Source organism: Fragaria vesca, linkage group LG1 (genome assembly GCF_000184155.1).
Source record: "Fragaria vesca subsp. vesca linkage group LG1, FraVesHawaii_1.0, whole genome shotgun sequence".
Classification (NCBI taxonomy): Eukaryota; Viridiplantae; Streptophyta; class Magnoliopsida; order Rosales; family Rosaceae; genus Fragaria; species Fragaria vesca.
Window position 1 is genome coordinate 2,890,075 of NC_020491.1, and position 21,822 is coordinate 2,911,896.

Consider the following 21,822-nt stretch of genomic DNA (forward strand, 5'->3'; position numbering starts at 1 on the left):
TCATAAGTATGTGAATTTTCCATGGTTAATTTTTTTTTTTTACTATTGTTGTGGTGTGAATTATGTGAATTTTGATTATGATATATATTTTTTTTACTGTGATTGTGTTATGGAGGTTGGAGCAAGAGTCAGGGTTTTTCTTTAATATGAGGTATTTTGAGGACATGGTGACGACTGGAGAGTGGGAGGAGGTGGAGAAGTATTTGTCTGGCTTCACCAAGGTGGATGATAATCGATACTCGATGAAGATCTTTTTCGAGATACGCAAGCAGAAGTATCTTGAAGCTTTGGACAAGTAGGTGGTTAAGTTTTCGTGTGAAATTGTGTATTGTTTTCGATTAGCTTTACTCGAGTTTCAAAGTTATTTGGATGTGTTTTTGTGTTTGATTAAAGTTTTGGATTATTGTAGGAGGGACCGAGCAAAAGCTGTGGATATTTTAGTGAAGGACTTGAAGGTGTTTGCGGCATTCAATGAAGAGCTTTTTAAGGAAATCACGCAGCTACTGACTCTGGATAACTTTAGGTGAGGAGGAGGTATTGTCTTGTAGTATTGTCTGTTTTGCTGCCCTGTGTTTTGTGTATGACGATTTGTTGTTTTCGGTCGTGCATTGGTTTTTCAGGGATAATGAACAGTTATCTAAGTATGGGGATACAAAGTCTGCAAGGGGTATAATGCTTGCTGAGCTGAAGAAGTTGATAGAGGCTAACCCATTGTTTCGCGACAAACTTCAGTTTCCTACCCTGAAGAACTCGAGATTGCGGACTCTTATCAATCAGAGGTACTTGAGAAGCTCATTCCTCAGAGCTCTGAGACTTGATACATTTTTCCTTTGCTTTAAAATTACAAGGCCTGATTTCTCAACTTTTGTGACATTACATTTGCAGCTTAAACTGGCAGCACCAGCTTTGTAAGAATCCAAGGCCTAATCCTGACATAAAGACCCTGTTTGTAGACCATAGCTGTGGACAACCGAATGGTGCCAGAGCTCCATCTCCAGTTACTAATCATTTGATGGGGGCAGTCCCAAAGACAGGGGCTTTCGCACCACTTGGTCCTCATGGGGTAAGTTGAACAACAACATACATTTCCTCTGGTAGTAAGTGATCTACAAGTGGAAGTTTAACTCTGAATGTATATGCATGTAGCCTTTTCAGCCCACACCTGCTGCGCTTCCAACATCTCTTGCTGGATGGATGGCCAACCCATCACCTGTGCCTCATCCCTCTGCTTCCGCCGGGCCTATTGGTTTGGCTGCAGCTAGCAATCCAGGTACTGTGGTATTACTGTGGCCGTCTCTAGAGCTGTATTCGTGACTAGCTATATGAAACCTTGTCCATTGTTGGCGTGTTCTAAATTTTACATGATGTTCTGCACATGTCAAAAAAAAAAAAGCATCAGAATATATATTTTCTTTGTCCTTCTTCTTGGGTTTCATCACTGATCTTCTTTTCCCTACCTAATAGAACCTCGTATCATCTACACATTTGACGTACTTGTTTGCTGTTCACTTGGCATGAGAGCATGGAAATTTGATTACTCTGCATGGTTATTTGGGTGCATTGTGTCTTTGTTTGAAATATTGATGACCAGTTCTGTTTCTGGTATTGTTTTTGGAATATCAAATATATATATATATATAGAGGCATTCTCAGGTGCGGACGTCCGCACCGTTTTACGGTGCGGATTTCCGTCCGTTCGACACCGTACGGCGCCGCGCGAGGGCGCGCCTCCACGCCAGCGGACTCCAGCAGCTTCCCTGACCACTGTCCATCCTCGGCGAGTCTGCTGAATTCTAGTTTTCCGGTGAGATCGACTTTATTTGAAGTTTTGGGTGATCTCGCCGGAAAACTGGAAAAGAACGGACTCGCCGGGGATGGAAAGTGGTCGGGGAAGCTGCTGGAGTTCGCTGGGGTGGAGGCGCACGTCCGTAGCAGAGAAGCCCTGTATATATATATATATATATATATTTGATATTCCAAGTGATTTTAATATCTTTTCATTACAAATTACGTTTAAAATGATAGGAGCCCTTTTAAAGCGCCCTAGAACTCCTCCTACCAATAACCCAGCTATGGACTATCAAACAGCAGATTCTGAACATGTGCTGAAGAGATCAAGACCTTTTGGAGTATCAGATGAGGTATAAAGCTTAACTGCTAATTATCATATTCTGATTTACCTGGTGGAAGTGATTACTAAATTTGAAGTTTTCATCTTGTTGTACATTCTCTGGACAATATTCATTCATCACAAAATTCTTTGTTTTCTGTGTAAATTCCTAAACCATTGGTAGCTGTATAGTATATTTATGTAATGCGCTGAAACATGACCTGGTGATTAGAGATGGTTAAAATTTTGGCTGAGAGCAGCCTCTTTCAGTTTTTCAATTAGGAACTTAGAATGTCTCAGTAACATTTTGGATTAATAGCGTACAATTCACACTAGTTCTGCATTAGATGTTCTGTGATTGGCAAGTTGATGTCAAAGAATGTATCTTGATTGGTCTTCTATTAACTTTATTTGTTGCAACAGGCAAACAATCTGCCAGTAACTATTCTGCCGGGTGTTTATGCTAACCAGAGCCATGGTCAGAGTTCATACTCTACTGATGACTTGCCCAGGAATGTAGTAATGACAATAAGTCCAGGTTCAGCTGTGAAGAGTATGGATTTCCACCCAGTGCAACAGATTCTACTACTTGGTAAGCAACTATTCAGGGAGAGAGGTGATCTCCAATCTAACTCGGAGCAAATTATTCTTTTTGATTTTTTTCTTTCAAAGTTCAATTTTAGCTTTCCGTTTATTGACAAATGATTCCATTCTTTCAGTTGGAACAAATATCGGTGATGCCATGATATATGAGTTACCAAGCCATGAAAGAATTGCTATTAGGATCTTCAAAGCCTGGGACCTTGCGCAATGTTCAGCGGCTCTGCAGGTTTGATTTTCTTTTCTGCATTTAAATGAAATTGAGTATCATGTGTATGCTTTTGGGAGTAATTCTTGTGAGTGAACATGTGCCTTCTTATTGTTCGATAGGCGACTTTGTCCAATGACTATACAGCATCGATTAACCGTGTGGTGTGGAGTCCTGATGGAACTCTTTTTGGTAAGTGTTGGTGTGTTGTTTATGTACTGCTTTATTCTCATTTTGTGAAGGTGACCCTACTGATTAAATTTTTCAAGAATTTAAAAATGTTAACTCAGGTTTATGCTACAGGTGTTGCATACTCTAAGCATTTAGTTCACATATACTCCTATCATGGTGGTGATGATTTAAGAAATCACCTAGAGGTTTGTCCATCAAACAATCCTTTGAATTTGGTTATCTCATAATTTTTTTTTTGTTGATAGTTTTATTTCCATGTCTTTTTCCAGATATCTTAATTTATATGGGTAAAGATCGACTTATGAAAGGGCGTTTCTTGTTTTCAGATTGAGGCACATGCTGGGAGTGTTAATGATCTTGCCTTCTCATATCCAAACAAACAGCTCTGTGTTGTGACTTGTGGCGAGGATAGGGTTATTAAGGTATGTGACTTTGTTACTTTAGTTTTCCTGCAGGTTCAATGGCAGTTATACGTATATTCAATATTTTACAGGTTTGGGATGCTGTAACTGGGGCTAAGCAGCATACATTTGAGGGCCATGAAGCCCCTGTATACTCTGTTTGCCCGCATCACAAGGAGAGTATTCAGGTAATGTTCATGTCATTTATCATCTTGTTAATATTGTAGGATGATGAACTTGCTACTTTTTTTTGGGTCCATCTCTGTATATGTGTGCACACTAGTTTCCAGTCCTTGGGTCGCACAGATGGTAGAGAGCTACTCAAGGCATATGGACTCGGGATATGAGTAGATAAATATAAACCTTTTGTGTAGATATGTGATTGACCCTTGTTAGTATTTACTTTTACTAGATGGGGACAAAAAACAAATTATTATTATAATAGATCAAACAATTGGAAATGGGGGATTCTAACACAATAAGGCCCATGTTGTTTTAGTTATTCATATAATATAACTTAAGTTCCATGTTTAATAGATTGCATTGATAGTTTTGTGTCCAAGTTCTAATATCCTACCTTATTTCTGTTTCCAGTTTATTTTCTCGACAGCAACTGATGGAAAAATAAAGGCATGGCTGTATGATAATATGGGCTCAAGAGTTGACTATGATGCACCAGGACATTCGTCTACCACTATGGCATACAGTGCTGATGGAACTAGGTAGGCATAATTTCTGAATGCTTTACAGAGTCTTCTCCCTTGTTAGTGATGTGATGTTTAGTTTTCTTATGCATAAAACTCTGACAGACTCTTATCTATAATCTCTGAACACAGGCTGTTCTCATGTGGGACAAATAAAGAAGGTGATTCATACTTGGTGGAATGGAATGAAAGTGAAGGAGCCGTAAAGCGTACCTACAATGGTCTTGGGAAGCGGACTATTGGGGTGGTGCAGTTTGATACCACCAAGAATCGATTCCTGGCTACTGGTGATGAATTCATGGTTAAATTCTGGGACATGGACAATGTTAACCTTTTGATTAGCACAGATGCAGATGGTGGACTGCCGGTAGGCATTACATAACACATATATTTACGTTTTCAATAAAGTCATTCTTCTGCAATCATTACATAACACATAACACATAACACTAATCTTGGTCTTAAATTTCTGCAGGCTTCTCCTTCTATTAGATTTAACAAAGAAGGAATTTTGTTAGCTGTCTCAACAAATGACAACGGTATTAAAATTCTAGCAAATTCAGATGGAATGAGGTTGCTAAGAACAGTGGAGAGTCGTACATATGATGCTTCCAGAGCTGCCTCTGTGGCTGTCGTGAAGGTAAATTTTCTTTTGGGCATATATTCAGATTCTTTAGCTACTTTGGTAGTGTTCACAATGTGTATCTGCATTAATGTGCAGGCCCCAGCAATAGGAACATTTGGGTCGCCTAACATCACTGTTGGAACAAGCACTGGAGATCGAGCAGCTCCAGTGCCGGCCATGGTTGGACTGGTGAGTGTATGATTATCTCTGATGGGTGACTCAAATATTAGTAGAAATCCATATAAACCAATACTAATGGAGAAAGTAGATAATCTTGGTATTTGAACCTGGTCATAATATGTGTATTATAGCCAGATGAACTGCTTTTGAAGCAAATTTTTATTTTTGTTTTAATGGTAGAAAGAAGTGTTATTATGCTCAATGATTTATTTTCTTTTGGGTATTTGTGTAGAACAATGACAGTCGAAGTTTGGCTGATGTGAAACCTAGAATTGTTGATGAGTCGGTAGAGAAATCCAGGATCTGGAAACTGACTGAAATCAATGAAGCATCACAATGCCGGTCTCTGAGGCTTCCTGATAATTTAACTGCAATGAGGGTATTGATTCTCTTTTTTGTCATAAGTTGTTCAAATTACTTATTGTGTAACCTGACATAATTGTTATTGCAGGTTTCTAGGTTAATTTACACAAATTCAGGACTCGCCATATTGGCATTATCATCTAATGCTGTACACAAGCTTTGGAAATGGCAACGAAATGACCGAACTGCGATAGGGAAGGTATATAATATTGTGTATTAGCCGGTTGCATTTAATATTTTGTGCGTGCCCTTGAAGCTTGTGATTCACAAAGAGTTTTGTTTCTTGTAGGCCACAGCTAGTATTGTACCACAACTCTGGCAACCTGCAAGTGGTATACTGATGACTAATGATATAAGTGATACAAACCCTGAAGATGCTGTTCCATGCTTTGCCCTTTCAAAGAACGACTCTTACGTTATGTCAGCTTCAGGGGGGAAAATATCCCTGTTCAATATGATGACTTTTAAGGTATGGTGGTTTCCCAATTATTTCTCATTCGTCATGTCAAGTGTGCTGTGCCGGTTGGTGGGTTATGATAATATACTGAAGTGCATCATGTATGATTCTGTGCATGCTAAGAGAAATCTGACCTCTCCCCTCCTGGGGGGGGGGGGTTGGTAACAGAATCACTTGAACTTGTGAATACTCAATCCGCTTGTAGTTGGATGTAGCTCGCCTGCTTAGGATTCCCAAACCATCATATTTGCTTTTATGATCTTCTGTTATGTTTCCTGACTTTCCTCTATTGTAATTGACAATGACAATATAATGTATGTCTTGTTTTAATGCTGTTACGTTATCTGATTTGCAGACGATGACAACATTCATGCCTCCACCACCAGCTGCCACATATCTGGCATTTCATCCCCAAGACAATAATATCATCGCCATAGGCATGGAAGACTCTTCCATCCAAATTTACAATGTTCGGGTTGATGAGGTATTTATTAACCGAACTGAAGATTTGTTACTTGGTTATGATAGCCACAATATGGAATTATTGTGCTCTCTTTGTACAGGTTAAAACTAAGCTAAAAGGTCATCAGAAAAGAATAACGGGCCTTGCCTTCTCACATGTTCTTAATGTGCTTGTATCCTCGGGAGCGGATTCTCAGGTATGAATGTAGACTGTTTGGTTGTGTATGTTTGTGCATTTCAGTCTGTTACTGCTACGTGACATCATTAGCTTTAATCACAATAAGCCACACCAAAAGGATTAGAGATAGTTCCAAAATAGTTTATAGGTCTACGTCATTGCAAAATTCAAACTAATTATGTGGCATTTCACACCTACCATTAAAACCATTTCATTAGTATAACCTTAACAGCCTGGAATCCTTTTTTTTCCTTTTCAAAATGCATCTCGCCTGGATGTGGGTATGTGGCTATCCGGCCTTTGTCCCATATCTCAGCCAAAGTCTGTTGTTATTGTCTCTTGCTTCTCATTCTTCGCTGAGGTTACTATCTCCTTGCTTAAGCAAGGAAAGCATGATTAACTTCACTAGCTTTTGGAAGTCATCAACGCCTTCATTTCTGTTCTCTGCAGTTGTGTGTCTGGAACACAGATGGATGGGAAAGGCAAGCTAGTAAATTCCTTCAGATTCCAAATGGGCGAGCTGCTGCCCCTCTTGCTGATACTCGGGTTCAGTTCCACTTGGATCAGATACACTTGCTCGCAGTTCATGAAACACAGATAGCCATTTACGAAGCACCAAAATTAGAATGCCTCAAGCAGGTTGAATGTCAATCTTTTCAACTCCCCCCCCCCCTCCGCAAATATTCTTTTGGCATGTTGTTTAATGCTTTGATTACTGTTACTGATGTTAACGGAATGATGTTTCTTATATAGTGGGTCCCTCGAGAAGCTAGTGGTCCAATCACACATGCTGCTTATTCCTGTGATAGCCAGTCAATTTATGTTAGCTTCGAAGATGGAAGTGTGGGGGTTCTCACTGCTACAAACCTTAGATTGAGATGCCGAATATTACCGGCTGCGTATTTACCTCCGAATCCAAGGTAATGCCTTCTTGTCTGTATATGGCATTGTTGATATCTTTTGCCAAACTTCCTTTTCTGATAAGATAATTGTGGCCTTTATGTGGTGTGAATGACATATCTAACAACAAAATTGTAACAGCTTAAGAGTGTATCCTCTTGTTGTCGCGGCACACCCATCAGATCCCAATCAGTTTGCACTAGGTCTTACAGATGGTGGTGTGCATGTGCTTGAGCCATTAGAATCAGAAGGAAAATGGGGCACCTCCCCTCCAACTGAAAATGGTGCTGGGCCTAGCACCACTTCTGGAGCAGCAGGTTCGGATCAACCTCAAAGGTGACAATTTCATGTGCATCCCTTCACCAACAGACTTCTGAGTGTATTTATCCATCCGTGTGCCATTTCCTGGTCTCAACGTTTTTATTCTTTTGTTTTATGGGAAGCTGCGGATATAGGAATCTATAGTTTTAGGATACTTGAATTAACCCAATAGAATTGGTTATAGTGGCATCGGAGAGTAGGTTGTGTGAGGCAATTTCCCTCATTTAGGATAATTGGAGAAGTATGAGTTCATAGTTTTAAGTTTTGAAGACAATGCAATGTCGTCGAAATCAGACAATGTTCAGCAAAAGATTTTAGTATCTTTGATTTGCGGTGACTGTTCAATATTTTTCTTTTTGTCTAAATCATTCGTTAGAAGTTTATCCAGATTTTAGTTTCTTGATTGGGAATTAAAATCAGACATGTTTATTGAAATTTATATAAGATTGTAATGTCCTGTTTTTAATAAGAAATTGGTTCATTGCATCAAATGTCCTGTTTTGACAAGCCTTATTTGTGCATGCTAAGCCTAACGTATGGCGGCCACCCAAGTTTAAGAGAGATTTTATTACGGTGGCTGGATTTCTGTCTTCATGGGAGATTTTTTCCACTTCTACGTGGGGTGATTTTTTTTCCTTTTGTGCGAGAAAGCAAATGCTGTTTCACATGTTTACACAGCAAGACAGCAAGGTTATAACACACCACATCATTTACCCCAAATTCAAAATGTGGATTGCAATGAGAAACACTTGACGACAATTATATTGATCTCCGCCAAAATGCTTAGATATCTACAATTATATTGATCGTTTAAAGTTTAAACTTGTAGCAATCAAGCTGGAATGTGTTCCTTCCTTACGTTGTTCACACTCCACAGTAATAGAAATTGAAACAAATGATAGACAACATAAGTGGACGTTGGGCTCCTTGATTATTTGGTTTTTGAATCTTGGTGAACTTGTTGTTCTGAATTATGCTGCTTTTTATTTTTGCTTGTAATACCGCAATTGTTAAAACAACATGAATTTAAGATACTTACTAAACATGTTAAAAGTTGAAAATGGTAGAAAAAAGCTGATTATGACTCAAAAACGTAATACCAAACTAGACCTACATTGATGGTGCAAGTATATCTAGAATTCTCTCTCGTTCCTTCTTCATTTACCGTTTTTGCGTTTTCAATCGCATAACCATGATAGAACTTAGAATGACCATTAATTGAAGCAAGATAAAACATTTAGGTACTGCAGTGCTTAATCGGTTTGGATTCCTTGTTCTATTTCTCTGTGTGTAATTTGTTTTGCCATATTAAGGCAGTTTATGTAGCTTCTCTCTCCTCATATTCCGAATGTAGAATGAGCTATTGTTTCTTAATTTTCTAAGTTTTGGTTTCAGTCAACTTTGCTCGTCCTTTATCCAAAAAACTTTGCTTGTTTTCTTGAATGAAGCAGATCCATATCTGCTTAGCAATCCAATGTGCAACGTCAATTAACTAATGCCATGAGCGCATTGTTGGCCTTTGGAGAACGGTTATCAATCACATTATCACAAGGCCAACAACAAAATCCTGATTTGCCGGGGAAGACTAGCTGAGATATATAAGCTTTTACATCTCTGTCACCCTCTTCGATCAATGTGGTTATGGTCGTAATTGGGATGCTCAAGGTAACAATATATAAAAATGAATCACTTGTCAGTTTTTTATTTGATTACTTGTCTGGTTTTATTTTTATTTTATTTATTTTAACTAGCTAAGACTTCTTTTTTTTTTTTTTTTTTTTTAATTCAGACTGTTCTGACTTGGGAGGATTAGGTGATGCTAATCGGAAAGAACGATTCAGATTCAAAAACAACACTAAACAGATTAAGCTCATCTCCTTCTCTGCACTCACAAGAACTCATGTCGCATTTGTCTGCACTTCTCCAATCAACAAACCTCAACAGCTTGAGTAAGGCACACCTTGCAAATTACAATTGAACCCACCTTACTTTGGCTTTCCCTCCCTCTTTCCTTTTGCTTCTTGTGATCTTGTCTATTGATATTCATATACTCTTGTTTGTTCTTCATACTGTGATCATCAAGAAAAAAAAACACCAAAAAATAAATAAATCTCTTCTGTTTAATTATTTCCTTTCATTGTGACAATTGCTAATTTGCTATTTGCTTATTCATCCAGAAAAAAAAAATAGTACATCTCTTTAATCCTTTATTTTCTTGTCCTGAATCCGTTGCTTTTTTCTTTTTTCTTTTTTCATCTATTCAATTGTTCTTGAATTGTGGTACACTCGGAAAAAAAAAAATAGAACAACTCCTTCATTTCTTTCCTTGGGGTTTGCTGGTTCGTTTCTTTCGTCTTTAACTCCTGGATTTGGATTTCATCCGCTCAATTATTCCTTGAAGCTGTTGTTTCATAATATTCTAAGTTAGGTTTCAGTCAGCTCTGCTCCTCTTTCAGCCAAGAAAAGAAACTCTCGCCTTACTTCCTAACGTCCTTCATTTCTTTCTTTCTTTCTTTCTTTGATCATTCAAAGAACAAAACAAAAAAAAACGAAAAACAAAAAAGAGTAGACAAATGGCAGATATTATGATTTCAGTTGTTGGAACATTAGCAGAGTACACAGTCGCACCTGTTCTGCGACAGTTTGGTTATCTGATTTACTACAAGAGCAATGTTCAAGATCTCACCGAGAAGGTTACAACTCTGATTGCCAAAAGAGATGCGGTACAACTACGAGTGGAAGGAGCAAACAGAAACTTGGAGGCTATTCTTCCTGACGTTCAGAACTGGTTGGACCGAGTAAACCGGACCATACAAGAAAAGGAGGAATGTTTTGAAAAAGGAAGAGTAGCCAAGGCAACAACATGCTGCAGCTCCAGTGGGTGGTGTCCAAATCTGAAGGTTCGTCATTCCTTGAGTATGAAAGCAACGAAGATGGCTCCAAAGGTAGATGTCCTCCTTACAGAAGGAGATTTCTGGACAATATCATGTCCTGCTCATGCACAGAAGATGGATTATCCAGCTATGCAATACTTTGAGGATTCCACAGAGGCACCGGCTAAGCCCCATGAAGCGGCTAGCTCCTCCTTAGGAACATCCAACCCTACTAATCCCCTTGCACCACTGAATCTCTCTGAGCGTCTGGAATATAGGTTGCCTTATAAAAAGGATCTCTTGACGGCTCTGCAAGATGACAAGATCAGTATGATTGGCATTTCTGGGACATGCAGAGATATAGATACAATAACAACTAAAGAATTCATCAAAAGAATGAAGCACAGAAATCTCTTTGAAGAGGTTGTAATGGCAGTTGTGTCTCAGGATTCAGACTTGAAACGAGTACAAGGTGAAGTTGCAGAAATGCTAGGCCTGATATTGGAGAATGGGAGTTTGGTTGAACGGGCAGAGAGGCTACGAGCTCTATTACTGGCATCAGATTCTAAGAGGATTCTTGTGATACTGGCTGATGTCTGTGGAATACTTGATGTAGAAGCAATTGGAATCTCTCATGTTGATATCAATAAAAGCTGCAAGATAATGTTGGTTTCACAACTACCAGATGTGTTTGGTGAAATGGGGACTCGGAGCAATTTCAGATTGTTAAAACATTCCACTCCTATAGCAAGACCCGTTGAGTTTGAATCAAGAATTTCTGTCATCAGAGATGTAATGGATGCACTGACAGATGATGAATCCAACCCCATTGTAATATATGGTATGGGGGGTATCGGGAAAACAACCTTGGTGATGGAAATTGGTGCAAAAGCAAGTGAAGTAGATCTGTTTGATGATGTTGCAGTTGCAGAGTTTACTCAAGAACCTGACTTGTTCAAAATTCAGAGTAAACTTGCAAAAGATTTGGGTATGGAGCTGAAGGAACATGATGACAGGGCAGCTAAGTTACGTGAAAGATTATCGGGAGGTGCGAAAAGAAAACTCGTAATATTGGATAATGTTTGGACACGACTGGATTTGTGGGAAATAGGGATTCCAATTTCTCGTGATCAAAAATGTTGTAAACTTCTGGTATCGTCACGAAACCAAGATATCTTCACAGAGATGAAAACCAAAAAGAATTTCCACATTGGTGGTTTGCCAAAACATGATGCCTGGAGTTTGTTTAAGAAGGTGGCAGGAGGTTCCATTGAATCCGATCTCGAGCTGCTTCCTACAGCAGAACAAGTTCTTAATGAATGTGATGGCTTACCGGTTGCAATATCTACAGTTGGAGGGGCACTACAAGGTAAAAGCATCTCAAGATGGAGAAATGCACTGAGAGAACTAAGGAATGCTTGCCCTAAAAACGTGCCAGGAGTGATAAAGCAAGTATATGGGAAAATAGAGTTCAGCTATGAATGTCTACCAAGTGAGCAAGCCAAGTCATGTTTTCTGCTATGCTGCCTATTTCCAGAGAGTACAGATTTGCCGATTGAAATGTTGGTTAGCTTTGGGATTGGGCTTGATCTTTTTAAAGGCATTGATTCAATATCTGAAGGGAGGGACTGCGTACAAGAATTGGTTGACACACTCAAATGTCGTTCCTTATTGTTAGACTCGGATGAGAACGGCTGGGTAAGAATGCATGATGTGGTGCGTGATGTAGCCATGTATATAGCCTCTGAAGAGTTGGCACAAATGAAGAATGATCATCAGCTTAAAAGGAGAATCATGTTGAGGCAAGGAGCGGAATTGAAGCACTGGCAGCGCAAGAATAATGTTATCACGGAATCTACTCACTGTTGTTTATTGACCACTAATATGAGTAGTACAACTGAGCTTTTACTGTTGGTGACCGCAGAATATGGGCTAAAGCTGCCGGCCACAATTTTCGATGGAATGGAAGATCTCAAGGTTTTAATGATCATGGGTTCAATTCTTCCATCCCTTCCACTCTTAAAGAATCTTCAAACCCTCATTCTACTGAGTTGTGATCTCGTTTTTGATGTGCTTGGAGAGCTACGGACACTCATGGTACTCGATTTAAGTGGATCTGACATCGAACAGTTGCCTGAATCATTCAAAAATTTATCCAATCTGAGACTCTTGAATTTGAAGGGATGTAGCAGGCTTAAAGAAATCTCACCCGGTGTTATATCGAGTTTATCTCGACTAGAAGAATTGTACATGTATGATAGCTTTCAACATTGGGTGGTTGACAAACTGGGCTCAGCAGAAACAACCAATTGGATCTCTCAATTGGGGGATGCGGAAGAAGTCGACATGTGGAAGAGACTCAACAGATTGGCCGTTGCCTCAATAACGTCTGATCAGGTGTCTCAACTGGAGGATGAGAAAAGCAGCGAACCAGAGGAAGACGACGACCTTGGAGATCTGTATGCAGAGTATGTTAAAGAATTGGAAAACTACGACCACCTCACAAGGTGGGCCGACTCTAAGGACTGGGGAGTTGGGTTACTTTCGGAGTTACTCTCCTTGTCATATTTGACTACTTTAGAAGTGGTTTTACCACCAATTGACATTCTGCGAACCAGTAAGCTGTTTCATAAGCTTGAAAGATTTAAGATCAGCATTGGATGGGGGGATCATGAAAACTTGGATTACTTGGAGGGTAAGGGTAACTACTTGAGAGTTCATGATCTTAATGCAAGCTCCCTTGCGGCTACTGGAATCAGTTTGTTGTTCAAGAAAACTGAGACTCTCGAGTTAAAAATGAAGAATTTGAGAGATCCTCTCAATGTGCTGGATGTAAACTGTTGTGCAAACTTGGAGTCACTTCAACTGGAAGACTGTGATTCTCTAGAATATCTGATTGACATGACACTTGTGGAACATACTCGACGAAGCGTCTTCCCTGTCTTGAAGGACCTGAGAATCACCGGAGCAAAAATGCTGAAAGAGATTTTTCATGGTGACCTGCCGCCGGGGTCGCTTCCGAAACTAGAAGTTGTATTTTTAATGGATCTACCTGCATTGACGACTGTTTGGACTCTTGAATCTGGTTATGTGGGAGATTTGGCAGTTCTGCGTTCAATGAACATAAAGAGTTGCAAGTCACTGGAAGCAATTTTTGGCTTGGAAGGATCGGAGCATCATGTTGAAGAGATCAAGTTTCTTAGTTTGAAAGATTTGAACCTTGAATATCTACCAAGCTTCATCGGAATCAGCAAAAGTACTTGTAAAGGACCGGAAAGGGAACCAGAAGTCAGCAGTCTCTACTCAACTAGTTCGACCGTTGAATATTCACATTTCTCTGACCCCAAGGTGTTTCTTTTCGGAAATATTTTTCCTTTTAATTTGCCACATATTTAGGTTTAAATAAGAGTTTTCTTAATTTTTCACGAATTCTGAAATGATGGAATTTAGATATCTATCAATTGAAATTCCGTTAATTGCAATTTCTGTTGTTTGGTTATGTATATTTGAGATTTGAAGTGTGTGATTGATTAAGAAAGTTTAAAAGAAATATAAAAAATAAAAATTTTGAAAAATAAAAATTGAATCCTGCAAAGGAATTTGTAAATGACACATATTTTTGGTGGAATTCAAGTGAAAAATTTAATCAATGAATTCCTTCATTTTCAATTCCATCAAAATTTAAAATTCTCCTGATAATGACAAACAAAGGAATTGACTTTTAGGAATTATGAAATCTTTACTTTCAATTAAATTCTAGGAAATTTCCCCACATCTTAACACACCATAGAAGTAATTTCCATCTACTTACGATTTTTTTATTCGCTACTGTTTTGTCTAATAACATAAGTCTCTCATTTTTTAAAATTTTATTTGCTATTTATTTATTAAAAACAATTACAATAATATCTTTAATCTAATACAAAATTAACACAGACGAATTGAGCCACTAAACTACAACATTTGTATCTCGCCAAAAAAAAAAAAAAAAAAAACTACAACATCTGTAGCCTAGCTAGGTGCCATTTGGAATTCCCATGTTTACTGTACTTGAGACTAGTTTTGCTAATTGCTCTTGTTACCTAGTTTAATATCTTTAAACTAGTTTTGAGACTAGTTTCTTGTGCCTCTATGTTTTAGGAATATGTTCTATTTCCTGTAGGTGCACCTTGTAGGTTACTAGGCTTAAGGTATTTTATGAGTACGATTACTAAAGGGTAGTATATCCTATGTACTAGGTGAGGTATGCCTCACAACTACTTGTTTATGTTTATCGGTAGATGATAGCGATAGAGTATGTAATGACTATTTCAGGCCTTCGTTTTACCCAAATTTATGAAAATCGTAACCGACTATTTAAAAAAAAAGAAGCTCTTGTTACCTTCTATTTCTTCTATAATGTTGGTACCCTATCAACTATGATTCTCTACTCGGAGCGGAAGAGGCGGTGACTAGCTGAAGAAAGGGAGAATTGATTTGTGTTGTCAGGTCCTCTCTTGGATCCCTTACTTTGATCGTTTCATTACTTGCTTCCAAAATACAATGATATTTGTTTACCCTAAACCATCAAAATTAAAACCATAGCTTTAGAGAGGAAAAGGGCTCCAGTAAAGTACGAACTGTTGGAACGATGAGTGATTGTGAAATTTTCATACTCAAAACACTGAACCCTTTCCTGAATTGTGTTATCTTTAATTTACACCATGGAAAACAGCTCTACTAACTTCTCATCCCTGGAAATGAATTGGGGAGGGTCAAATTTGATGTCTTGTGATGAGGTATTGAGGAACTTGTACTCGACCAAAACGTAAAAAGAAATGTTTGGTTCAGTGATGGTTTCAATTTGCCTGGCTGAGTCGCTGTGTGTTTGAGTTTGAGGGTGACTCATTGGGGAGTCTCACATTAACAGCATTTCATGCAGAAACACATTTTGGGCGATGAGTGGTCTCAGCTCTCTCCACACATGGTCTCTATCTCATGTGCATTTCTTGGACAGTTCTGCTTTGGTTATTGTGGCTGATTTATTTCGTGGTTCTAGTTCAACTTTGTATCGAGAAACTGACTGTGATTTTGCAAAGGTAAACCTCATCTCAAAAGTAGCTGGTTATATAGGTGCATCCAGTTTTTATCAAAGGTGCATATGTTTTGATGAAGGGTGTCTGCCAATCTCTTTCAGGCAACTTAAGATCTTGGACATCAAATGTTGTTTGAACAACTACGATATTCCAACAGAGCATATTTCCTCAAAAGCGCACTTCGAATACAACATGGATTAGCCATATTATGATAAAGTTAATGAGCGGGATCGTTTTCATCTAGCAATCTTATTCGATCAGTAGTGAAATTTCTTCAATCTATCCAACATTGTTAGTGATCCATTTTCGTCATCATACAAAATTAAAGTTTTTTTTATACAAAACTTTACCAAACACGTGACCGTATCAATTTCAAAAAGAAGATTACCAAATAGTAAATTAAGTTTTATTACAGGTAACTATCTAGACAGTTGTATACAGAAAAGATAGTTATTTTATATTATATTAACATTTTTATTAGAATTAGATTAGTATTAGTTAGTAATTTCAGCTCAGTGAGTCATTTCTTCCGTGATGAATTGTTGGAAAAGAATGAAAGATTTCTAGGCAACCAACATATCCAAACTGCTATATGCCTCATCAAACTGCTCTTGCATTAGATTGTATGAGCGCCTTCGAGTTGAAAGAGTCTTCTAACTGATCAATGGTTTTTAGTTGTCTATCTCACTTGATCAAAGAAAAATTGTCTGTCTCACTGTGGTTTGTTTTGAGAATTAGATTAGTAGTAGTTAGTGATCTCAGCTCAGTGAGTCATTTCTTCCGTGATGAATTGTTGGAAAAGAATGAAAGGCTTCTAGCTAGGCAACCAACATATTTCAACTGCTATATGCCTCATCAAATTGCTCTTGCATTAGATTGTATGAGGCGCCTTCGAGTTGAAAGAATCTTCAACTAATCAATGGTTTTTAGTTGTCTATCTCACTTGTTCAAAGAAAACTTATCTGTCTCAATGTGGTTTGTTTTGGGAGTGTAGATGACCTTCATCTTTACCTTGTACGTCTCTTTCAAGACACAAAATGGCGAGAAGATGGAATTAAAAAAAAGTTAGTTTTGGTGATATTGGTTGTAGGTTAACTCATTTGGAATATGCAGCATTCCTGTCTCTTTCAATGTAGAAATTGTTGGCTGCAAAACGCAGAATCCCACATTCGCCTTAAACAACATTAAAATGAAGCCCATCAGAGTCTTTTCATCTTCCTTCTGAGCCTTTTCATTGTATGAGCCCTTTATCAAATTGCTCTTGCATTTGCATTTAGGATTAAAGCAATATGAGTTTAGTGACAATTAAAATCATCATACGGATATATACTTTCAAGCCAAAGGTGTTATCGATCATTTATTACATTATTATGTACTTTTTGCTATAGAATGTTGACTGATGCCCACACATCATTTTTCAAGGCAGTCTCCATACTTCAGCAGGTATGCAACTTCACTTGGATTGCTATGAAATCATATATTCATGAGCTAAGGTGTCCTTGTATATATGATCAGTGTCCAATCCGATTCTATCATTGTTTCACCCAACTCTATTCCTCTCTTCACTCTACTTATGCGTCTAATTGTTGGCTTCCTTCATCTACATCTTTGATACTGCAGCTATGCGGACATGACCTTTTTAAATTGTGAACTTGGCCGAACACAACGTGCCCTACGACATACCCGGGCATTGTTAACTTTGTCATCTGGAGGAGATCACCCTGATGTGGCTGCAACATTGTTAACTTTGTCATCTGGAGGAGATCACCCTGATGTGGCTGCAACATTGTTAAATTCATAAATATAGTGTTTAGGGTTTAGGGTTTAGGGTCGTCTCCACCTAAGGATTATGTTCCTCCTTTGCCGCAAGGACCTCCGCACTCGAGTCTTCCAGAGGAGCATCATAATCGACTAGTTTTCGTTCCTCCTGTTGTTTGAACTTTGTACCATTTCCACCTCTTGTTCTACAAACAATCACTGGTTATCGACACTCAACTCATACACACGAAACATAAAGAGAAACTAAAAAAACAATAGTCATTGCACCATGCGTAAAAAATTAACTAGCTACTGGAAATGGAGAACAACAACCCTATGATAGAACAACCAAAACCAGTGAAACTATACATAAAAGACAATCATGTTCTATAATATCAGCATTTTCATTAGTATTAGAGTAGTTTTAGTCAGTGATCTCATCCTAGTGAGTCCTTTTTTCCGTGATGAATTGTTGGCACTGGTCCAACATTTTGTCTCTGTAGACCGAGGATCAAGGGGGACTCGATCAGCGGGACAAGGATTGTAACATGAGAGAAGCAAGGGGATCAACATCTTTCAAATATACAACATGGATTGAAAACAAGATTACCAAACAGTAAATTGAGTTTTTTTTTTTTTTTTATAGCTATCTATTTAGACATCCGAGTTTTTTTTTATATAGTTGATTATGCACACATCAATACCAAACTAAGTCTTACTAACAGTTAAGTTAACAAGTTAGTAACATAAAAGAGTGCCGCTATCTTCTCTCCCTGCATCGTAACCCTACAGACCAGAGTTGAGTACTTGCCCGGTTGCGTCGTCGCTGGCGACGACCTCTAGTCTGTATTTTATTTATTTATTTTTGAATATTTATTTTTTCATTTCAAGGATTTTTGAAGGTTTTGCCATGCTAACTGTCGTTTCAATTTCTAGTGCAAAAGCAATAGAAAATATGTTGGTGACGAATTTTTGTACCTCCACGGATGTTTGTAGTTAGATTGCATAGCATGATTTTTTTTTTTAGCAATCAAAAATTTATTAAATAAAGAAGATAGAACCTAAAAGGGTGACATGTTTTGATTGCGTAGCATGTTTCATAAAGCATAAGCGCGAATCATATTAGAAACGATGTGATAGAAGATCAGTAAAATGTTATGATCAGGCTTATGAATGAGATGAGGGGATCAAAGATGAATTTTATGGCAGTTTTAATGGGAAGAAGTATTCGCCCGGCGAGGTTCAACGAGTATTCTCTCTCTCTCTCTCTTGTTTGTTGTTTAGTGTTTACAACTTTACATTATATATATTGTTCATCTTGAACTCATGTGTTCAGATTTTGAATGACATACATGTATGTGTTTTTCTTCAGGCTGAGGTGTGCCATATATTGTTTTTGATTCATTTCAATGTCCTTGTATCTCAAAATGGACTTATCATGCCCGGTGAGCTGATTCTCTACTTCAAAACTATATCATATGTGTTTAAAATTATTTTATTTCTTAGTTGGTTGAGAGAATTTTTGGCTGCATAGTTAATGTTTTTATCATGTCTTGGTGTAATATTATACTTTATTAGTTGAATTTCTAGACCTTGCAGATTGTTGAACTTTTTTTACTACCCAAATGTGATGTTGGTAGGTTACACAGTCCGCTTTGTTAGTATACATCAAAAGCATCATTTGTTTGAAACCCCAAGATTTTCAAAACAAGCACCTGTGTCCTTTCTGGTATACTTATCGGATGTAATTCTTTGGTAAAAGGAAAGACATGTTATAGTTGTCCCAATTTCATTGCACAAATTAGAATGCAGCAGTTCTATACAAGCGTCTGTTATTGGGTTTTAAAATCAGCTCATACTTTTCTTAAGTTGGCATTGGTTCCTTCAGTAGTGCTAGTACATTGGTTGGTTCCTATTCAGTAGTGCTAGTTGCTTTCATTTCAAGGATTTATGAAGGTTTTGCCATGCTGACTGTTATTTCAATTTCTCGTGCAGAGCAGTAGAAAATCCATAACTGGTGTATGAACTTAATGTTGGTGACAAATTTTTGTACCTCCTGGCATCCACAAATTTTTCTCCGCCAAAATGCTCAGATTTCTGTAATTATTTGACACCTGAATGCTTAAGCTTATAGCAATCAAGCTGGAATGTTTTCATTCCATAAGTAATCAAGCTGGAATGAAAAATTCCATATACTGTGCATACACTCCATAGTACAGAAAGAAAGACAAAGGTCGACAAGATTAGGTAGTATAAAAAATCTTCCCAAAAGAAAGGAAGTAAAGCAAGGTATCTCTGCATGAAGCCTTACGTATTCGTTACTCTGCATTGCAAGGTATTTGCAATATGTGATAAAGAAGATCCAGTACCAATTTTAATAGGGTGCATAGTAATACCCTCCTGGCTGCGGCATCCCATAAGGCATCATTGGTTGAGGACCATAGTAGCCAGACCCGCCGGAAAGCTTGGCTAAACTCACTTGCCCTTGCATTCCATCTTTTCCATATTGCTGCCAAAGAAGCTGTTCTTGTGTAAGCAAGTGTTGCTTCCTCTCCATGTCAGCTATTTGAACATATGAAGGAGGTGGTACAGCAAGGGAGGCAGCAAAAGGATCTTGCTGTCCCACAGCTTGGACTGTCCCATCCGGTGCAGGCAGGGCGAGCACTGGCGTAGAATTCTTGCCTGGTGGCAAGGGCATTGCCACACTACTTGCACTCCCACCGCTCAATTGTGAGGCGCTCACATGCTGCCTTACAGTCCCTTGATCATACATTCCATTCAATAGCAACGGATCAAAACCACCAGCCAAATCAGCCTTCTGCTTCGACAGATTACTAACTGTTTCAACCAATGCCAACTCCCAATCTGCTTTACCGCTCTCAGCAGCCGGCGTCTGCCACGCCGAGGTCACTTCAGCCTCTCCATTTGAATCAAATGCTTCCCAGGACCCATTTGGATTAGTAGCCGGAGGTCCAGAGAACAATGCCAAAGCCAACTTGTTTCCTTGCTCATCAGCTGTAACTCCATCATCCCTCAAATTCACCAACTCATCAGTCACCCTCTGAGGCTTATCAGCAGGCTTAGGCTGCACTACAGGTGCTGGCTGAGGAGGACTAGGAGTAAAACTCTCTGGCGCAGGAAGAGCCTTGATCTCATTCATATCCTGTTTCACCTCCTCCTCAACATAAACCCTCTCCTCCCTCTCAGGACTACTCTTCCCCCCATTTTTCTTCTCCTTCAAGTAACCCTCAAGTGTCCCCAACAGCTTATCAGTTATCCTCAACACCTCCGGATACTCAGACGTCCTCGCAATCCCCACATCCTTACACCAGTTATAAAACAACAACAGCTCATCAATCATCTTCGCCGCATTAACATAAACATCAAACGCCTTAACACACTCCCCATACTCCATCTCCCCAAACCTGTCCAACAACACCCCCAGCGCCTCGCATATCTCAATGTACAAGCTAAAACTCTCCTTCACAACCCCGTAAAGCGCAATGATTACTAATCTACTGCTCTTCGCCATCCCGGCCGGCCTGCAGGCCAAAACTCTGTGAAGAACTCTCAACAAATCATTCAACCTCAACAGCACTCTCTCCGGCTTCATCTCCTTTACCGGAGTAACCGTAAACCGCCTCCCTCCGTCTTCATATTTGTTATCCACACCCCTTGAATTCCTCTCCCCCACCTCAAATTCCACTTTCTCATCCAAATACATACCAAAGCTCTTCACAAACAAAGCATGATCCCACGAATTCGAGTGCGCCTCGTCACGAAACCCCTGCATGTTCAAAACCCTCACCCCTCTCCTCGCCGCGTGCACGATCTCCTCCGCGAAAAGCGCGTGGCCGTCGATCAGGACCCGGTGCACCAGCATCAGCCCCTTCAGCGCCACAATCCAGTCGCGCGTCTTGCTCAGACGCTTCGACACCGTCGCCACCGCCGCCGTTATGTAACCACGCGACTGTGACGTGAGGCTGACGATCTCCCGGATGTACTTCTCGTCAGCGGGGTCATCGTCGTGCGTGGTGGCTTTGACCACCAGGACTTCCAGGTCCGGCGCGAAGGTGCCGGCGACCTTCGCCAGGCTAATGCTGGTCTGGTCCTTGACGGCGCCGATCGCCTTGCGGATCGTGCTGGGCGCCATTGTGTGTGAAGAACTGAAGATTCTAGATGATTCGAGATTTCAAAGAAAAAAGAATCGACCTTTTACCAGGATTGGAGTATTGGACTGTGTTTTATTTTGTTGGTGGAGGATGATCGGACGGCGGAGATGAGGTGTGTATGATCGGAGAGCGGCGGTGATTTTGGGGCGTTGGAGCTAAGCGAAAGGAAGAGTCTTTAACAGAGACTGAAGATAAAGCGCGTCTTTGGCTTACTGATTCTTTGGGTTTTCAGAGGGTTTAATA

The 21,822-nt window shown here is 39.3% G+C and overlaps 2 protein-coding genes across 2 annotated transcripts; one reads left to right on the plus strand and one right to left on the minus strand.

Moving 5' to 3' along the window:
* Window positions 1-9: 9 nt before the first annotated feature.
* LOC101312082 (topless-related protein 4-like) lies at window positions 10-8,171 on the plus strand. Its single transcript, XM_004287239.1, has 24 exons — window positions 10-295; window positions 410-523; window positions 621-779; window positions 886-1,063; window positions 1,147-1,270; window positions 2,026-2,141; window positions 2,534-2,702; window positions 2,830-2,939; window positions 3,041-3,110; window positions 3,222-3,295; window positions 3,437-3,532; window positions 3,604-3,699; window positions 4,106-4,233; window positions 4,348-4,582; window positions 4,691-4,855; window positions 4,937-5,029; window positions 5,253-5,399; window positions 5,472-5,582; window positions 5,673-5,852; window positions 6,196-6,324; window positions 6,404-6,499; window positions 6,931-7,119; window positions 7,234-7,400; window positions 7,522-8,171. The coding sequence occupies exons 1-24, from the start codon at window positions 78-80 to the stop codon at window positions 7,718-7,720; spliced, it is 3,363 nt and encodes a 1,120-aa protein (XP_004287287.1). The 5' UTR covers window positions 10-77; the 3' UTR covers window positions 7,721-8,171.
* An 11,333-nt stretch (window positions 8,172-19,504) lies between these two features.
* Window positions 19,505-21,560, minus strand: LOC101292637 (putative clathrin assembly protein At2g25430-like). Its single transcript, XM_004288739.1, has one exon. The coding sequence runs from the start codon at window positions 21,558-21,560 to the stop codon at window positions 19,782-19,784; it is 1,779 nt and encodes a 592-aa protein (XP_004288787.1). The 3' UTR covers window positions 19,505-19,781.
* Window positions 21,561-21,822: the final 262 nt, after the last annotated feature.